Below are 20273 nucleotides of genomic sequence, written 5' to 3' on the forward strand. Positions count from 1 at the left end.
AAACAACTGTTCATCTAATTGGAAGTTAAGCAAATTAATTAGATAATACATAGTAAAATTACATAGACGTACGTAGGTACGGTACAGTATGAAAACATATGATTGAACCTGTGTCATATATACCTATGTAATTACATGAAGGTACCTACAACTACAACGTAGGAAATACAAGCCGTTATGCTTGATTTTCAGTGTTTCACATCTGCCGGGCACCCTGGCAGACATGTGTCAGAAAGCGTGTTCTTTCCTCATAATTTAACTGAAAGACTAGTCGTCATAATAAAGAGATTCACTAACCCTCAATGCAAATAAGTCTTCTGATAAAAGCGATGATAAAGCATGAGAACTTCTACAAAGTCATCAACGATAATAACTCTTTCATGACCGAATCGAACCCGCAATTCGTAGCACGTAGCGAACCGTAGCACTACTACGCATAAGCCTTTTAGCGCCATCTATCAGCTTAAAAGTGAAAATTCAAAGTAAAGATATATATATTCAAAACTAGATGTCACTAAGAGTAAGTATAAGAAAATTTAATCATGTAGTACGATAAAAATACCGTTGAAAATTAAAAAGAGCTATATTTAATTTTATCGCCACATTTTTTTAAAAGCATTAGTTCTTTTTTTTAACTTAAGAATTTTCTGGATGTGGATGTAGTCTGAAGTTTGTTAAAAAATGAACGAACCTTTTTTCTGTCATGCATGCATCTTCTTGACATTTGTGTTCACACGTGCGCCCCCTATCAATAAAAATTGTAAACTTATCGTAATGGTGGTGATTCTAGTAAACTGCCGACTGATTGCTTCTATTTTTATTTGTATTTTCTAATTAATTAGCAATAATCGTAATATTTAGTGCTGTGGCTGCGGCCATATGATGCTTTCTTATGTCGGGTATAGCTAAAACGCCAGTTTTGGCCGAGGAGGGTGGTAACAATCAAAGTAGAAAACGTTCTCTTCAGACCAGCGAACAGTGCAATAATAAAAGAACAAAATCCGACGAAATGAGTGCCAATGAGAAGAAATCAAACTTTTCCTTGCTGACTCCCAACTCCAATGGGACCATAAAGATGACGTCGTCATCAATGAACAAGCCTGGTGCAGCCACCAAGAAATTGGTTATAAAGAATTTTAAAAGTGTGTTTACGCTATTATCTCAATCGTCATGATTATAACCTATTTGACATCTGCAAAGGTAATGGCTGGACGTTGTTTTCAGGTAAGCCGAACCTTCCAGAAAACTATCAGGAGACGACATGGAGCAAGTTGCGGGAGGCGGTGATCGCCATACAGACGTCCAAGGCGATCGCGTACTCGCTGGAGGAGCTGTACCAGGCGGTGGAGAACATGTGTAGTCATAAGGTGAAGTACACAAACTTACTTGAAACCTCACACACACTCCTGTCTGTTACACTTTGATGATGTAGCTCTAGAAATCTGTTCTCAGTCCATACTTGATAGGTAAAATTAGCATAATAAGCCACTTGGACATTTTTCTGTGTATAGTTCACAATGTCAACATCACTGCTAATTAATCAAAACAATACAAGATTTGTATTGAAGTCAGGTTTAGTTTGTTCTCTTTCATTTTCAAACATATGGAACAAATCGTGTAATAATTTTCCACAGTTTTTTTTTTCATATCTATCAACAAACTGCTGATTGACCTTAATTAATCAGTGTCTGAGGAATGATACTTGGCACAAGAAAATAATTTTGTTTTAAACAGAGTTTGCATTCTGTAAAATCAGACGCAGCATGGATTTGCATCAAGTTTAAAATTATTTAAACAATATACTTCATTATATTTCAAATTTCTTACAAATAATTGCACAATCATGTCTAATTAAAGATAATAAACAATGTATTTACATATTTTTTTGGATAATCACACAAAACTTTGATTACATAAGCTAAGGTAATAGCATATTACCTTCTTTCTTATTGTCAGATGGGCATCTATTCTCATAGAGAGAAGATTTGCATATGATTTTCTATTGTCTTATAATTGCAAGCCTTAAGAACCTCGCTCACATCCAGGTTTCCTCAATATATTGCCCAGCACCTTATTTATATTTGCAAGTAATTGGTGTCAAAGATATAATCAGAAACTACATAATTACTTTGAAAATATACAAATAAAAATACTAATACACATCTTATTTCTAATCAACATGTAATTTGAGATTCATGTCCACTAAACTGGTGAATAATTACTTTTCTATTGTGATTCTCTAAATCAAGATAAGATTTATATGACAAAAAAAATGGTTTGAAACTTGTAAGTTACATTAATTTAATAAAAATATTATAACAAAAATGATCTTATAATACCAGATGGCATCCCAACTATACGTGAACTTAACAAACCTGGTGGAAGCCCACGTGAAGGCCAACATCGAGCAGTTCCTCTCCGAGAGCATGGACCGGCAGGTGTTCCTCAAGCGCATGGACGACTGCTGGCGAGCGCACTGCCGCCAGATGATCATGATACGTAGCATCTTCCTATATCTTGACCGCACATATGTACTCCAGAATCCTAGTATACATTCTATATGGTAAGACTTTTAATATTGATCATTCTATTGCTGTACAAAACTATCAAAGTTCAAGTCAAAACATCCCAATACAATTTAGACTTGCTAGTTCACTGAATAGAACATGACCTCTGTATTGGTTCAGAAATATGCAAAAACAGACACTAAAGTAAATATACTATGCATGTTAAATCACTGAACTAGGTATTTAATGGATAAGTCTTCTAAAACAATTATGAATGAATTAATGAACATGTAAAATTAATAAATCAACTTATGTGATTTGAATAATGCCTAAAGTTACACCTCCTCATACTTCATACAATCTGGTTATTTTGGTTTGGTGGTTTGGACCACAAAATGCTGAACTTAACAATATTTGTTTAAATCTTCTGTATTGTTCCAGGGACATGGGCCTAGATTTATTCAGACACCACATAGCAATGAACACATTAGTCCAGACACGGACAGTGGATGGCTTACTAACGCTTATAGAGCGGGAACGTGGAGGTGATGCTGTAGACATATCCCTTCTCAAGAGCTTGCTTAGGATGCTGTCCGATCTGCAGATTTATCAAGATGCTTTTGAACATAAGTGAGTACAAGTCTATTTATTTTTAGCTGTTCCCCATAAGTCCATCAGCATTACAGAGACAATACTTTAAGTTTTCATTTAAATCAGTTCAGTAATTTTACTGTGGAAGGGCGATAGATAGAGTTACTTCATTGCTGTAAATCGTTAATAATTTGGAGATTACTTACAAACCTAGTTACACTTCACTTCAGTTATATTTAAACTCTAAGCAAATGCCTGGGTTTCATAATTGAAAACCTATAACTTCATAGTAAAGAAAAATGTATAATTGCTCCATTTCTTACTTTGCTCACGACCTACTTTCGAAATGCGTAACAACAAATTAGCTATAGATTTTATCCAGAGATGATCACGTGTCGAAATCACGGGGCTCCAGCTGGATGTTGCGTCTTAGCCGCGTGATCAGCCACCAAGTAGGCGGGTGGGGGAAACCTATTGCAAACCCATTTTAAATATCGAACAATTCACCCTTGTTTGTTCTTATTACTGAATCTATGAACTGAAGTAATTTTCTCGTATTTTTTTTTTATGAGGCGCGTATTTTGCTAAGTTGAGTTATGTCGAATGGTTCCCTTCTGAAGGGTTATAATTGAAGAGCTTTACTATACCAGGCTTCAAGCAAGAAATAAACCAATCCCACATAGACGCAAGTTGAATATATCTCATTTAATTTTAAAACTAAATCTTTCTTTTCCACCTAGGTTCCTGCAAGCAACAGAACGTCTATACGCGGCGGAAGGCCAGAGACTGATGCGAGAGCTGGCGGTCCCTCAGTACCTCGCGCACGTGGAGAAACGCCTCCGAGAGGAGAACGAGAGGCTGCTACATTATCTAGATCCTTCTACCAAGTGAGTACATTGTTGTTCAGTGGGTACAGTAATATTGTGTGTCATTTTTTAGAAGACTAATGAAAAAAATGGAGAACCTACTGATAGTTTTCAAAATGACTACGAAAATTTATTGCAAAAAAAATTTAGGTATGGCATCAAAGTTATTATGAAAAAACCTTGACCCGAACAATCCAAAAAGAAAACAACGATATTTTTTTTATCTGCCTTTTCAAGATTTATTGTATCTTCAAAATATTCATTTGCTTATATCTGGACAAGCAAATCAATATTTTGAGTTTGAGCTTTATTTTTTCTAGGTTGCAATTTGCAAATCATACTCATCTAATTCTATAGTGCAAAACTTCCTCTTTTATAATTCTGAAAACTGCCAATATGACTAAATTCCATATATTTCATAACAAAAGATATATAAAAGGCTCCTTTTTATAACCACATCCTTGTCTCCGTACCCAGATGGCAATTAATCCACACGATAGAACGTCAGCTGCTGAGCGAGCACCTGTCGGGCATCCTGGGCAAGGGGCTGGAGGCGCTGATGGACGGGCCGCGGCTGCAAGACCTCACCACGCTCTACGCACTCTTCAGCAGGGTCAAGGACGGCCTCAGTGAACTCTGTAACCACTTCAATGCTTATATTAAGGTTAGTATGAGTGACTTTCTTTACCAGTCTTACCAAGGGGTATTGGGTGGCTCGGGTAACTGGGTAGACAGTCAAACACTCCTTGTAACACACTGGTAGATACTCAGCTGCATCCGGTAAGACTGGAAGCCGACCCCAATGTTCTTAAGAAAAGGCTCTGGAGATGATGATGATGAGACGCATTTTTACCCAACTGCCAAAAAGGATTATTAAGAGTTGTGAACCTAGCTATTCCTAGTCAAAAGATGGTTTAAATGTATTTATAAGTGATCTTGCCATATTAACGTACTTTTTATCCCAAAATTTTGCAAAGATGTTTTGTGCTTGCTGTTCTATACAGATTGGATTTAATACCATTGTTTGACCAAGAATTATTTTATATTACATCATATTTTACCAATCATTTACCTCCTCTAACCTTCCTTTTACAGAAAAAAGGTCGCACGATAGTAATAGAACCGGAACGCGACAAGACCATGGTGGGAGAACTACTGGAGTTCAAGGAGCAGCTCGACCACGTGGTGAACACGTGCTTCCAGCGCAACGACAAGTTCCTGTACTCCATGCGCGAGGCCTTCGAGTACTTCATCAACCAGCGACAGAACAAGCCCGCTGAGCTTATTGGTGAGTGCTGGACATATAATGATACAGTTAAAGGAGCAGCTAGACGATGAGGTGAACATGTGCTCTCCCTTAGATTCTACGCCTATATACTCCCCTATGTGATACCTAGGTATGTACTCCCTTATAGATACGTATAGTACACCTATTAACTTCTTTATGTATTCCTCCTACATCATCGTGTACCTGAATTGAATTAACATACTCTTGTGAATTTTCTGCCTTATTTGATTTATTTATGTACCCACAACCTTTTATGACATCCATATCTCTTCCCCGTCAAGTAAAACCATGCATTATTTAAAAAATGCTGTATTTTTTCCTGTACAGGCAAATCTGTGTAAATTCTTTATCCCAATCTAATATGTTTCCAGCTAAGTTTGTGGACGTGAAGCTCCGCGCGGGCAACAAGGAGGCGACGGAGGAGGAGTTGGAGCGCTTGCTCGATAAGATCATGGTGCTGTTCCGCTTCATACACGGCAAGGATGTCTTCGAGGCTTTCTATAAGAAGGTTTGTAGCAATTCTGTATTCTTTCGTTCAGTAGTTCTGTAGTTCAGTGTTTTTGCTCAATGATTTTGATATGTCGAATTATGCTAAGCGTTAAAAAGTTGTCAATTTTACTATCCTTCTTCTTTTTGGTATCCTAGCTAGATGTTGCCTTTTCATATTTTAACGTTGCAACTTTTAGACCTGATAATGATTATGAATAAGACTACATGTGCTAATGTAGTAGCCTTCTCATTTTCATAACAAAATGCCATCAACATCGTCCCCTATCTACTTACTTATAAATAAACCTTTTACAGCAAAATACACTGTAATGAATGATACAGTTCTGAGATTAAAGAAACTGCCGGGTTAAGAAACCCTCCACTTTGGTCATACAATGGTTAAAACATAGTATTTAATTTGTGTTTCAGGACTTAGCAAAAAGGTTACTCGTCGGCAAATCTGCTTCAGTGGACGCGGAGAAGTCGATGCTCAGTAAGCTGAAGCAGGAGTGCGGCGGCGGCTTCACCTGCAAGCTGGAGGGCATGTTCAAGGACATGGAGCTGTCCAAAGACATTAATATTACTTATAAGCAGGTATGTGCAAAAAACGAAAAAAAAAACATATTAAAAAGTTTTTTGAAAATGTAGAAAAAATGCTATTTGGTTTTGTTGTCATGGTGCAGTCATGTATGTTTGGACTTGATATCCTTGAGTTTGTTCCGGTATGTCTCAAGGTAGTAGTAGGTACGAAATGCGGACTTGATCTCGTTTTTAATTTGAGGTGTAAAAGTGTTGTGTACTTATTTGCAAAATAAATATTGATTTATCATTTATCGCTTATTAAACTCAGAACGAATACGCTGCTAATCGATTCTATTGATTTCCTGATCTCATAGAACATTTATATATTCTTTCAGCACTTAGCAGCGTCATCAGAGAGCTCCGGCTTAGAGCTCAGCGTGTACATCCTGACACAAGGCTTCTGGCCGACATACCCGCCTGTCGACGTCCGTCTGCCCGCCGAGCTGACGCGGCACCAGGAGCACTTCAGCAAGTTCTACCTCGCCAAGCACTCGGGCCGCAAGCTGCAGTGGCAGGCCACGCTCGGACACTGTGTGCTCAGGGCACACTTCACACAGGTACACCATGTACTGCACACATCACAAGTTCTACCTCGCCAAGCACTCGGGCCGCAAGCTGCAGTGGCAGGCCACGCTCGGACACTGTGTGCTCAGGGCACACTTCACACAGGTACACCATGTACTGCACACATCACAAGTTCTACCTCGCCAAGCACTCGGGCCGCAAGCTGCAGTGGCAGGCCACGCTCGGACACTGTGTGCTCAGGGCACACTTCACACAGGTACACCATGTACTGCACACATCACAAGTTCTACCTCGCCAAGCACTCGGGCCGCAAGCTGCAGTGGCAGGCCACGCTCGGACACTGTGTGCTCAGGGCACACTTCACACAGGTACACCATGTACTGCACACATCACAAGTTCTACCTCGCCAAGCACTCGGGCCGCAAGCTGCAGTGGCAGGCCACGCTCGGACACTGTGTGCTCAGGGCACACTTCACACAGGTACACCATGTACTGCACACATCACAAGTTCTACCTCGCCAAGCACTCGGGCCGCAAGCTGCAGTGGCAGGCCACGCTCGGACACTGTGTGCTCAGGGCACACTTCACACAGGTACACCATGTACTGCACACATCACAAGTTCTACCTCGCCAAGCACTCGGGCCGCAAGCTGCAGTGGCAGGCCACGCTCGGACACTGTGTGCTCAGGGCACACTTCACACAGGTACACCATGTACTGCACACATCACAAGTTCTACCTCGCCAAGCACTCGGGCCGCAAGCTGCAGTGGCAGGCCACGCTCGGACACTGTGTGCTCAGGGCACACTTCACACAGGTACACCATGTACTGCACACATCACAAGTTCTACCTCGCCAAGCACTCGGGCCGCAAGCTGCAGTGGCAGGCCACGCTCGGACACTGTGTGCTCAGGGCACACTTCACACAGGTACACCATGTACTGCACACATCACAAGTTCTACCTCGCCAAGCACTCGGGCCGCAAGCTGCAGTGGCAGGCCACGCTCGGACACTGTGTGCTCAGGGCACACTTCACACAGGTACACCATGTACTGCACACATCACAAGTTCTACCTCGCCAAGCACTCGGGCCGCAAGCTGCAGTGGCAGGCCACGCTCGGACACTGTGTGCTCAGGGCACACTTCACACAGGTACACCATGTACTGCACACATCACAAGTTCTACCTCGCCAAGCACTCGGGCCGCAAGCTGCAGTGGCAGGCCACGCTCGGACACTGTGTGCTCAGGGCACACTTCACACAGGTACACCATGTACTGCACACATCACAAGTTCTACCTCGCCAAGCACTCGGGCCGCAAGCTGCAGTGGCAGGCCACGCTCGGACACTGTGTGCTCAGGGCACACTTCACACAGGTACACCATGTACTGCACACATCACAAGTTCTACCTCGCCAAGCACTCGGGCCGCAAGCTGCAGTGGCAGGCCACGCTCGGACACTGTGTGCTCAGGGCACACTTCACACAGGTACACCATGTACTGCACACATCACAAGTTCTACCTCGCCAAGCACTCGGGCCGCAAGCTGCAGTGGCAGGCCACGCTCGGACACTGTGTGCTCAGGGCACACTTCACACAGGTACACCATGTACTGCACACATCACAAGTTCTACCTCGCCAAGCACTCGGGCCGCAAGCTGCAGTGGCAGGCCACGCTCGGACACTGTGTGCTCAGGGCACACTTCACACAGGTACACCATGTACTGCACACATCACAAGTTCTACCTCGCCAAGCACTCGGGCCGCAAGCTGCAGTGGCAGGCCACGCTCGGACACTGTGTGCTCAGGGCACACTTCACACAGGTACACCATGTACTGCACACATCACAAGTTCTACCTCGCCAAGCACTCGGGCCGCAAGCTGCAGTGGCAGGCCACGCTCGGACACTGTGTGCTCAGGGCACACTTCACAGGTACACCATGTACTGCACACATCACAAGTTCTACCTCGCCAAGCACTCGGGCCGCAAGCTGCAGTGGCAGGCCACGCTCGGACACTGTGTGCTCAGGGCACACTTCACACAGGTACACCATGTACTGCACACATCACAAGTTCCACCTCGCCAAGCACTCGGGCCGCAAGCTGCAGTGGCAGGCCACGCTCGGACACTGTGTGCTCAGGGCACACTTCACACAGGTACACCATGTACTGCACACATCACAAGTTCTACCTCGCCAAGCACTCGGGCCGCAAGCTGCAGTGGCAGGCCACGCTCGGACACTGTGTGCTCAGGGCACACTTCACACAGGTACACATAATGTACTGCATTACTACTGTCAAACAGCGAATAATTGCACACTGACAAGAAAATCTCAACGAAAATGTGGCCCAATATCTCCATGAAAACAAGTCACGTGAACACTATTTGTCACGCGGGCGTCGGTATTCACGGGCTCGGTAACACGCTTGTGGCGGACAAAACTTCGCTCTGCACCGACACTCCGCGTCGGCAAACTCAATGAGATTCATTTTTGTAGTTTTCGCGACAATATCGCTGAACTGTTTTACTGATTCCATCTTCTGTGAAACTAGTTTCGTATTCTGTCCTATCAAGTTTTTTAGGTTATTTTTATACCAACAACATAATATTTAATTATAAACCTAACTTACTGTGATTCTTTTGCGAAGACTAACTATTTATTGTGATTTTGCAGGGTAACAAAGAGTTGCAGGTGTCGCTGTTTCAAGCGCTCTGCTTGCTGCTCTTTAACGACGGAGACAATCTCTCTTTCGAAGAAATAAAGGCTGCCACCAATATTGAAGTAAGACCATACCGCAATTTCTTTTTAATATTGACTCTCTTTTACAATGTTTGTTTTTTTCTTTTTTAGCAATGTATAAATGAAGAGCTATTATGTATTAATTTCTTTGTATTCCCTAAGCCCTAAAGGCTTCGACACTACTGAACCGATTTAAAAATTCTTTCATTGTTTTAAAGGTACACCATTACCGAGTGACATAGACTATTTTTTATCCAGGTGCGGGTAAATTCACATACCTGGCAACCCGATAAACAGCTAGTCAATAATATTTTGATGTAAAACAAAACTCTCTCATAAATATTAACCACTTGTATCTCTCTCCAGGAAGGCGAGCTCCGCCGGACCCTGCAGTCGCTAGCGTGTGGCAAGGCGCGTGTGCTGGCGAAGACGCCGCGCGGGCGCGAGGTGGACGACGCCGACCACTTCGCCTTCAACGCTGACTTCACCAACAAGCTGTTCCGCATCAAGATCAACCAGATACAGATGAAGGAGACTGTTAGTATACATGTGGATTTAATTTGTCTTTGTAAAAGTCTCTGCAAAATTTTCGTCGTCACGTAAGATTAAGCGAGTGTCTATGCAGACAAATTCTGATATCAGTGGGTAACGGGGTTGAGGGGGGGATGAACAACATCAAGTTTACATTGTAATCATTTGTGAACAAACCTGTTCCTATATTTTTTTTATTTTATGAAACTTATAAGTTTTCTATTTTATATGAGACAAAAAATACCTCTGTTGGACTACATATTTTCATAACCTATCATAATTTAAGCTGTAGACAAAAGCTCAGTGCATCATAACTTTTTTTAGCCTTACCTTTACAAAATAAATATTTTTCTTTTTTAATTTATACAAAAATAAAGTACTTGCTCAAAATAATTACAAACAAATAAGCCAGCACTCTCCATAAACCATATTTTTCTATATTTTCAGAGTGAGGAGCAGAAGGCGACGGAGGAGCGCGTGTTCCAGGACCGGCAGTACCAGATCGACGCCGCCATCGTCCGCGTCATGAAGATGCGCAAGGCGCTGTCACACAACCTGCTCATCTCCGAGCTCTACAACCAGCTCAAGTTCCCCGTCAAGGTAACATCAGCTACCAAGCCATTTTACTGCAAACCGGGGTATAATTACACATTAGTTTGATGCTCACTAAAGTAACCCCATTTCTCATCTCCAAGCTCTACAACCAGGTCTCGTGCCCCGTCAACGTAACCAGCTGTCTAGACATTTATTTACTAGCTGGGATCGACTTCCAGTCGAATCAAATTAACCCCATCTGATTTTGATGCTCACTAAAATTCACATCGCATTTGTGATTTGGAACTAGCAACATTTTTTAACCGACAGCTCTAAAATGTTTGTATTTTTGTTCTTCAGCAATAACTAACTTAACTCTCTAACTTTTTCTCTGTATCCCCCAGCCGGCAGATCTGAAGAAACGCATAGAGTCGCTGATCGACCGAGACTACATGGAGCGCGACAAAGACAACCCCAACCAGTACAACTACGTCGCGTAATACTCACACGCACACTACGACACGAGCCACTGACGTCACAACACCCGCCGGGGGACGGAGCCACGACAAGAATAGACGAGCCGTCAACACCTACCACCAGTCAATATAATGTCTACCACGACCAGCCGGTCAGTCTGTTCGCGACTTCGAAGGTTAGACGGTCGCTCTCAATACTGATTCAGCCGCAACGGCCGACCTACAGCAGTGAATGTAGCAAGCTTTGTTCCGTGTCGTAGTGTCAACGCCCAAACGCTTTGACTTACAACTTGTATATACAGTCCATAGATCGAGCAGTACATACTGCCCATGCTCATTTAATCCATAGACATAATAAGCGCAGGTTAATTCAGACTGGCAGGGGTCGATGAACTTTTTTACTTATTCCCAACAAGATAAATTGGGCTTGAAAAGACAAGGACGAAATGAGTAGTTTTGTTACAAAATGCTGATGTAGAGCATCCAGGAGTTTGTAAAGATATGTGACGAAAAATAGTATAGAAAAGCTAGGGGTCTATTTCTAGAATAGTATGGAAGGCACGCAGGTGCAAGGCGCAGTGAATTATTGTTCGCGATATAAATTGAAGGAGTCCGTCTAGATTTAACCTGCGTATAAAGACTTCGTTTTGCAGTCTACTGTAATACATTAAATTTTGAGATGCCTTCGAAATGCCCTTAGATAATTCTCATTAATACCGGTTTTTAATTAACGTTTATTGAATGGTAACTCAGGGATACTTATCCGAAATAGAAAGTGTTACATGATGATGAAATATTTCCAGAATGGCTGATAGTTTATCTAATAGCTCGTAAGTACATCGCTGTTAACTAGATTTTCTGCGCTCAAAGATAACGGAGAAGCTACTTTATGGTGAGATGAAAATCTGAAGAAATTCTAAAATAGTACTTTGAGAGTAGAAAAGCTTTTCTTATTTTCGAGCTAACGAGGACAGACAAGAGGTATTCCGCTCTGCGTCCCGACTCCGCTATATATAAATATAAATTAATGATTACACCTTAGAAATATAAAGTGTGATATTAGAGAATCGAGTACCCTCCGCTTGAAACGGACTAGTTGTGATTACACGATAATTATATTCATTCGAATTTCATATAATTTTTTAGTTGAAAAATCTTTATTTTGTGAAAATTGATAAAAAAATATTTTACCGTGTGTAATGATTGCAGTGCAAATGTTTTAACAATAGAGAAATGATTGAAATTACTAATTGAACGTAATGTTTGTTATGTCGTCCATTATTTGATTTCCTTATCAGTTTGTTTTTAGCAGGATTTAGGAGATCTGTCAGCTTTGCTGTGTCCCAGGTTTACTTATTAATATTCGTGTAAATTAATAAGTTAAACTATCACTTTTCTAATGTTATAATGTAATCCTGTTATTCGTTAGGGAGTGTTTACATTGGAACTTAATAGCATAAGAGTTTCTTCGTTATTAGCGCAGCTTAGCTGACAAGCTCATTTTACAATGACATATGTATAGTTTCATAATTTCATGATTCATGTTAGTCTTTCTTTGTTTTGTGTCGTGATATCAGCTTGTGTTTCCACGTCAGTTTCAGGAGGGATCACTAATTAAACTATTTATAATTTTCCTTCATTGTTTTATTTGTCCTTCTCTTGTATGTACATTGGGCAAGAAATGTCTGTGATCACAAAAGGAGTATTAGAAAATGAACCTATTTCAATTTTTTTTAATATAAATTATTCTATTGAACAAGCTAATCATGGAGATATCTTCAGTTGGTTTACATTTCTATGTATCAGAGATAGAAGACTATTCAGTGTAATAAATAGTAATTTCAGCCACATAATACTGAAACAAATTTCTCCCAACGAAATAAACTAAAAATAATTTATGAAACATTTACAATATGTACAATTATTTAATTACAGAATAATTCTTTTTTATTCGCAATCATACAGTTTCAAAGGGAGACGTCACACGCCGAATGCTAAATGCGGAAATCTTTAAATTGTGTGTTGCCCTACACAAAAAATATCACAACAATATTTGAAGCCGCCTAAACACTAACCAATCAAATTATTGCAAACTATAACAGATCAGATCAGTCAATAAGTTGATATGATGGAAGCATTATTCTTATCATAATTTTAAGGTCTGTTTTTGTCGTCCGATCTCCGAACCTTTCAACGAGCACTGCGTCTATATGAGTATATGTACACTCACACATGTACAGCTGCCGTGTTATATTCCCGAGTGTTGCGTATGTGTGTGTGTGTGTAGATCATTTGTTGAGTATTTTGAAGACGGTGTCGAGGTGGTCCTTGTGATGGTCGAGTTCTTCAGCGAGCGCGTTTGCTAGTGTGGTCGGCGTAACCTCCTCTTGTAGGTAGTCGCGGAGTAATATCTGTGGGAAAATATCCATAGCTTAGAAGAGTGGAACGGAACTGTTCAAGAATTACCGCAGCCGTGGTACATAAAGGACTCTAGAAGGAACAAAGGGGAGTGTTTTGTGTCAGTAAAAATCCAACATCCCTCACACCCCACACTCCCAGAGGGGTCATCTGATGATGGGGAGTCACTTGAAAAAAGAAGTGGGCAAGAAAATATTTAGCCATACGCTTTACATATTTAGCTTCACCACATACAAGCAACATACATACATAATTTGATTGTTGTCTAATAAATCTATTTCTGAATCATAAATATAATCTGACCTTAGGCGGCACAGCCCCTCCATGCCTTAACAGCTGATGCCTCAGGTTGTCGCCCGCAGTGCGGCACAGCGGCTGTTCCTGGAAGTACTTGTGCCAGATGCTCCAGGCGATGCCGCGCGAGATCAGGTACGAGTAGTACTTCGCGCCGTAGCCGATCAGGTGGCTGAAGCGGTGCTGCCATGCCTGAGAAAACATAGGATAAAGATATAATTTACCAATTTTATTTTATAAGTAGAATAGGCTAGTTTCCTAAAAAATAATAATTAGTCCGTCTTGTAGATTGTCCAAAATTAAGCGATACGTATTTTTTCTTTTTTAAATTGGATCAGAACTTGTTAAGATATAGCGTGTTAAAGTTGAGTGTGACGTCACAAGTTGCTACAATTTTCAGGAATCTGTGACGTAAAAGGCCCCCACTCCTAATTTTTGAAGTGTATTATCTTTGTCATTTTATGTTTAATTAAAAAAAGAAAAAATACGTATCCAAAATTTTTTGATTATCAAAAAAGCGGACTAAATATTATTTCATTATTTCGACCCTGGACACTACCCTATTATTCTACATCACTCACTCATCTAACACTCATTTTTATTATTCTCTGGTCCATGTATACCCTTTACTTTATGAGCAATCTAAATAATTATATAGGTGATTATCTATATTTCAGTCAGTATCTCGTGAATTTCATTTAAATTATGAGGTGTATTTCAGACGTGAAATAAATAATTTACTTACAGTATTTTCAACGTAAGGAAGTCCATAGTACTGTTTCTGCACTTTCTGCAATACTTCTGTTGTACTACCACGCCACGATGCGTCAGATCCGTGGTAGTGTTGGTCCAGCGCTGAGTAGAATACCTGAATATAAATATATTTAGTTACAAACATACTTTAAACAACTTTGCTTCACAGAAGTTTGCCTTTAACTATCGTGAAGACTAGTAGCCAACATTGAACAAGCAAAACATATTCACAAGTTGTTCAAACACATAAGTAAGTAGTAACATAATGTGTTGTTTAAGTATACAAACCTGAAGTTGCATCTCGCTAGCTCCAAACAGATGCTTTGATGCACATAGTCTGTGTAACATGTCTTCTGGCATAGGTTCCCGTGTTTGGAAGTGGCGAGCAAAGCGACGGATAACCTGCAATCGAACCAGATTGTGAGTATTAAAATTAATATCATAAACATAAACGTTCGATTTTTAAATGGCAAAGGAAAAAAAAGTTTTTTCTCATGAATTTATGGGAATTTAGCGACAAATCTTTCCACGTTTTTTTTTTCTGGAGTCACAGATGACCAGGCCCAAGCCTGGCTCGTGGCCCACTAGCAGCAGCAGTTACCTGCGGGCTGCTGGCGAAGTACTCCATGAGCACGGAGGGCACCTCGGCGAGGTCGGTGGCGCAGCGCGTGCCACTAGTGCAGCAGTTACCTGCGGGCTGCTGGCGAAGTACTCCATGAGCACGGAGGGCACCTCGGCGAGGTCGGTGGCGCAGCGCGTGCCACTAGTGCAGCAGTTACCTGCGGGCTGCTGGCGAAGTACTCCATGAGCACGGAGGGCACCTCGGCGAGGTCGGTGGCGCAGCGCGTGCCACTAGTGCAGCAGTTACCTGCGGGCTGCTGGCGAAGTACTCCATGAGCACGGAGGGCACCTCGGCGAGGTCGGTGGCGCAGCGCGTGCCACTAGTGCAGCAGTTACCTGCGGGCTGCTGGCGAAGTACTCCATGAGCACGGAGGGCACCTCGGCGAGGTCGGTGGCGCAGCGCGTGCCACTAGTGCAGCAGTTACCTGCGGGCTGCTGGCGAAGTACTCCATGAGCACGGAGGGCACCTCGGCGAGGTCGGTGGCGCAGCGCGTGCCACTAGTGCAGCAGTTACCTGCGGGCTGCTGGCGAAGTACTCCATGAGCACGGAGGGCACCTCGGCGAGGTCGGTGGCGCAGCGCGTGCCACTAGTGCAGCAGTTACCTGCGGGCTGCTGGCGAAGTACTCCATGAGCACGGAGGGCACCTCGGCGAGGTCGGTGGCGCAGCGCGTGCCACTAGTGCAGCAGTTACCTGCGGGCTGCTGGCGAAGTACTCCATGAGCACGGAGGGCACCTCGGCGAGGTCGGTGGCGCAGCGCGTGCCACTAGTGCAGCAGTTACCTGCGGGCTGCTGGCGAAGTACTCCATGAGCACGGAGGGCACCTCGGCGAGGTCGGTGGCGCAGCGCGTGCCGGCCACGTGCTGGTGCGACGCGCGGCCCAGCATCGAGTGCAGCGCGTGGCCGATCTCGTGGAACAGGTTGTCCACGCCGCCCGCTGACAGCAGCGCCGGCCCCGAGCGGTGCCCGCCGCTAAGTGATAGCATCACTACCACGATTGGGTTCTGGAAAAATAGAACAAAGTTTTAACACATTTCAAAAAGTTAACCCCACATGATAAAAAGAGTAATTACATAACTAAATGTTGATCAAAATGACCATCTTTTCAATCTTCATACATACCTGATAAGAGCCATCAGGTAGCAACTTTCCTCCCTGTATAGTGAAGTGACAATCTTGGTGCGGCTTGCCAGGCCTCTCATACAGGTCACAGTAAATATAGCCCAGTAGACCTTCAGATTCATGCACCACCGCCAACTTGTACACGTCGGGAGACCATGACTCGCCTGCAAAAGTTATTAACTCTTTTATGTATAGATTATGTGTGGAAACTGTTATCTATTTGATTGTAATTATTTTTGTATAATATCTGTTTGTTTCCCAAATAAAAATAAAATAATAATATGGATATTCAAACTACATGATAGAGTCCAAGTTCTATACAAGACTGACCTGGTAACATCTCTTCGGGCTTCAAACTGATCCCATACAACTCTTCACACAACATATTGAGCCCTTCCATACAGCCTCCAAGTGAGAAATAAGGGCTGAAATCTGAGTTAGCAACGTTCAGTAGCTGTGTCTTCGCCTTATGAGTGAAGTATGGAGTGTCCCAGCACATTAACCGGTCCAGGTAAGGAGTTTCCTGCTTCTTCATTTTGAGCATAGCATCGAAGTCCATTTTGGCTCTGTCGTACAGATTATCTGAGAGGATGTCGAGGAATTGTCGCACGTTTGTTGCTGTTTCCATTGTACTTGCTTTTATTGCTCTGCGAAAATAAATATAATGTGGAATAAACTGTCCTGAAGAAATGTGGCGCAGGCTTTATGTATACTTTTGCAGTGAATGTTGCCTGATTTCCAAACAATAGTGGACAATCGTACTAAATAATCATATATTTTAATTTTGTTCATTATTTGCCAGCTAAAATGTTGCCCTATTTACACTTTATTCAATTATTTTTCAACTGAACATGAGCAAATCTTAGCACATAGTTCCTCATTCATTACTTTACCTGTCAGCATAACTGGGGAATCCACAAATAGAGGCCATCTCATGCCTCGCCTCCAGGGTGACGGACAGTAGCTGGTGCTGCTGCTTATCAGGCGCGAGGTACAGACGGTAGGCGGCTTCCCGCGCCGCCGCGTCACCGCATTCCGCGTATACTCCGCTCACTATTATATCGTCACCGTCGCTGCTGAAGCTATGGAAGAAATTGTGAGTCTTGAGAGGGTTTTATTGTGTAAAATCTTTTTGACGTGATATTATTGTATAGCTTTTGCCGTTAGTAATCCCTCAAGAAAACGAACCTAATTCGTTTTCACACATCACACTGGTCCCGGTGATATTGGCTAAATCGTTTGTCTACTAATGGGGGTTAACTTTGCTGAAAACCGAGAAATTTATATCGGACTTAAACCAAATATTACGTAAAATGTAGCCCAAACGTACTTAACTTTTTGTTTGTTGACAAATGCAAAAATAAGGGCATATAGTTTCTGAATACGCGAGCGACGCGAGCGCGAAATTTTTGTCGGACTTCAACCAAATATTACGTAAAATTTAGCCCAAATGTACTTAATTTTTTATTTGTTGACAAATTCAAAAATAAGGGTAGTACCTACAGTTTCTGAATACGCGAGCGAAGCGAGCGCGAAATTTTAATAATTTTTTAAGACTCAAAACCAAAATTACGTAAAATGTAGCCCAAACATACATACATTTCATGAATGGGGGGACTAGGTACGACACACCCGATATACGTCCATGCGAAAACCCCCGCTCGCAATTATAAGTCGATAAAAATTAAGTTAGATAACGTATAGCAACGTCGCGCAGCTAAGCTTCGCGGACCACTTGGAATGCCTCCAGGGACCACCAGTGGTCCGCGGACCACCGGTTAAGAACCACTGTTCTAGATAATATGGCGTTCCACTTGTACATTATAGAAATTATTATTTAATTACGAACTTTAAAATATAGAAGCTACTCACAACTGCCTGACATTAGCGGGCACAGCTGCCCTTGGAACTCTCCTCGGCTTCGCAGCTCCTGCCATGAACCTCTGCCCAGTTTGCAGAATGAGATCATTGAGCGCCACCACCCTTCGGCGTCGTTCCTCAGCCAGCTGTATGCCGCTCTGCTCGAAGTCAAATAGGAACAACTCGGCAAGGTGCTGGTCTCCCGATGTGCCGCGCTTTACTGAATCTCGTAAAGCTTCGTAAAGGCCCTTGTGTGTGTTTAATCTGTGTAATAGTTTTAAGTAGTTATTCCCCCTTAATAATAAACACGGCGTAAAAATTGGTGTAATATTAATCCATATTATTAATAAGGTGAGTTTTGAATAGTATGTATTTTGATCATTGATGAATGAATATTGGTAAGATAACATTGATGTATGATGAAGGAATGATGGCGAAATGACGGCCTTGGCAATAGTGCCTAATTTTATGAACTCTGAATCTTTAAAAGAGTAGTCTTGAATTCATTGCATTCTCGAAATGGTAATTCATCATGTAAAATTTACTCACTTCTCAACAACCCCACTAACACTGATACAAGCATCTTCTGCAGCACTCGCAAAATGTGACTGAGGGTGTGCAATCCTCACAAACTCAGCAAGGTCAGCGACCTTACACAGGGTGTCGGATAGCTCATCAAATATCTCCACCATGGGACGGTTGGGGTTGGAAGTAGCTTCTTCTATCAAGCGGTCAGTTGCTGCAATGGCCTGCTCTTTCAGTGTTGAGAAGCCTTCAAAACTGACCAACTCTGGTTTGTTGAAGAGTCCCTGGAAATAAGGTTATCATAGGTCTCTTAAAATGGACACAGTACTGCCAACAATGAAATCTGTTTGCAAATCAGGTATATTACTCTTCATTTATCATGCAGTAATACAGTAACATAAAAAAATATTTATTTATCTATTTCATTTTCTCAGTTAAACAAAGCAGAACTTATAAACTGTAGCCAGTATTTTTATTAATATTTTAGCAACCCCAAAATACAATATACAATGTACTTACTGTCCTTTCCCTCAAAGAATCAAAAATAGGTCTTGAAGTAGGTCTGGTGTTAAATGCAGTCGCTAGTGGAGACCAGGTGCTGACACAGCGGCTCAACTTCTTCCGGTGACCATGCCGAAGGGTCAAGGTGTTCTTTAAGAGCTTCATTTTGAATTAGTTTGTGTCTAAAACAAGAATATTATTTTGAATTATTATATGGGTCATGTGAAAGTATGTACTTGTGTTTAAATGGGACTTAGGAAAGTATCTGTTGTTTGTTATGAGAGTGAATGCTTGATGTACTGAAACTTCTTGGTACCTCGATACAATCACCAGCCTTAACTTACCTTTCACACAACTAATGAATAGAATAACAAACTTATCAGGACAATTTCAAAACAATATCTAAACACATACTACATGCCATAAATCTAGACTAAACAACAAGTCTAATCTAAGAAAACATTCCACGGCCTGATTGAATTCACTTCCGACACTCACTGGGTCTTTAAACGATATGCACTACAGAACAACTTTCACATGCAATAATGCATTTTATTGCGTACGCTTAAAGGTTACATTAGAAAGGACGACCAAGGTAACGGTATAACTTCGATATCTCAGCTAATGAAACTGTTTTTCATGAAGCCAATTATATCAATATTGGAATATTCCTTAGCGCAGGGCCATTAATGTTTTTCTAATATTAATTCAAAGTATTGCTTTCCTATTGACAAAATATTTGTAGGTTGTATATGGATTGTAATGTAACATACCAATTTATGTAGAATGAGTCCTCAAGCGTATCGGTTGTTGTATTCACAAATAATATAAAATAAAAAACATCTAAAATAACACCTCTCAACTCAAAATGATCATTTTCTTGAATCCCAAATTCCCCCTTTCGAATCGAATTCTGTATTTATTCAATTTTTTTTGTTATCTGTGGAATGAAAACTGAAAGTGGAGGGTTGTTTGGATTCACGTACAGATAAATAAAGAAACATATGCTTATTTCTTTGATATCACGTTAATATTGACTGTGTCTTTTA

General features: G+C 41.8%; 2 protein-coding genes across 3 annotated transcripts; one reads left to right on the forward strand and one right to left on the reverse strand.

Moving 5' to 3' along the window:
- The first annotated feature begins 743 nt into the window (after window positions 1–743).
- Window positions 744–12765, forward strand: LOC110372899 (cullin-4A). Its single transcript, XM_049836370.2, has 14 exons — window positions 744–1142; window positions 1225–1367; window positions 2343–2563; window positions 2949–3137; window positions 3839–3985; window positions 4442–4628; window positions 5060–5252; window positions 5624–5760; window positions 6171–6335; window positions 6659–6880; window positions 9525–9632; window positions 9957–10127; window positions 10569–10721; window positions 11060–12765. The coding sequence occupies exons 1-14, from the start codon at window positions 893–895 to the stop codon at window positions 11153–11155; spliced, it is 2382 nt and encodes a 793-aa protein (XP_049692327.1). The 5' UTR covers window positions 744–892; the 3' UTR covers window positions 11156–12765.
- Window positions 12766–13405: 640 nt separating this feature from the next.
- LOC110372900 (mitochondrial intermediate peptidase) lies at window positions 13406–20190 on the reverse strand. 2 transcript variants are annotated; one of them, XM_064043677.1, is made up of 12 exons: window positions 19998–20190; window positions 19243–19406; window positions 18748–19007; window positions 18211–18462; window positions 17232–17420; window positions 16669–16985; window positions 16339–16502; window positions 15999–16220; window positions 14885–14998; window positions 14589–14711; window positions 13853–14035; window positions 13406–13542 (listed from the first exon to the last, which is right to left on the reverse strand). In XM_064043677.1, the coding sequence occupies exons 2-12, from the start codon at window positions 19387–19389 to the stop codon at window positions 13420–13422; spliced, it is 2094 nt and encodes a 697-aa protein (XP_063899747.1). In that variant the 5' UTR covers window positions 19390–19406; window positions 19998–20190; the 3' UTR covers window positions 13406–13419. The 2 variants fall into 2 exon arrangements, with proteins under 2 accessions (XP_063899747.1, XP_063899748.1); XM_064043678.1 differs by lacking the exon at window positions 19998–20190 and adding an exon at window positions 19569–19849.
- Between the last annotated feature and the right edge of the window lie 83 nt (window positions 20191–20273).

The sequence above is a fragment of the Helicoverpa armigera genome, chromosome 3 (assembly GCF_030705265.1).
Source record: "Helicoverpa armigera isolate CAAS_96S chromosome 3, ASM3070526v1, whole genome shotgun sequence".
Lineage (NCBI taxonomy): Eukaryota > Metazoa > Arthropoda > Insecta > Lepidoptera > Noctuidae > Helicoverpa > Helicoverpa armigera.

Excerpts from the sequence above, each read along its gene's own strand:
- LOC110372899 (XM_049836370.2), top strand. The coding sequence starts at position 893 with ATGTCGGGTATAGCTAAAACGCCAGTTTTGGCCGAGGAGGGTGGTAAC. Across the intron at positions 1,143-1,224 it reads GGTTATAAAGAATTTTAAAA|GTAAGCCGAACCTTCCAGAA; the intron begins GTGTGTTTACGC and ends CGTTGTTTTCAG. Across the intron at positions 9,633-9,956 it reads AGGCTGCCACCAATATTGAA|GAAGGCGAGCTCCGCCGGAC; the intron begins GTAAGACCATAC and ends ATCTCTCTCCAG.
- LOC110372900 (XM_064043677.1), bottom strand. The coding sequence starts at position 19,389 with ATGAAGCTCTTAAAGAACACCTTGACCCTTCGGCATGGTCACCGGAAG. Across the intron at positions 16,221-16,338 it reads TACCTGATGGCTCTTATCAG|AACCCAATCGTGGTAGTGAT; the intron begins GTATGTATGAAG and ends CTATTTTTCCAG. Across the intron at positions 14,712-14,884 it reads CTAGCGAGATGCAACTTCAG|GTATTCTACTCAGCGCTGGA; the intron begins GTTTGTATACTT and ends ATTTATATTCAG.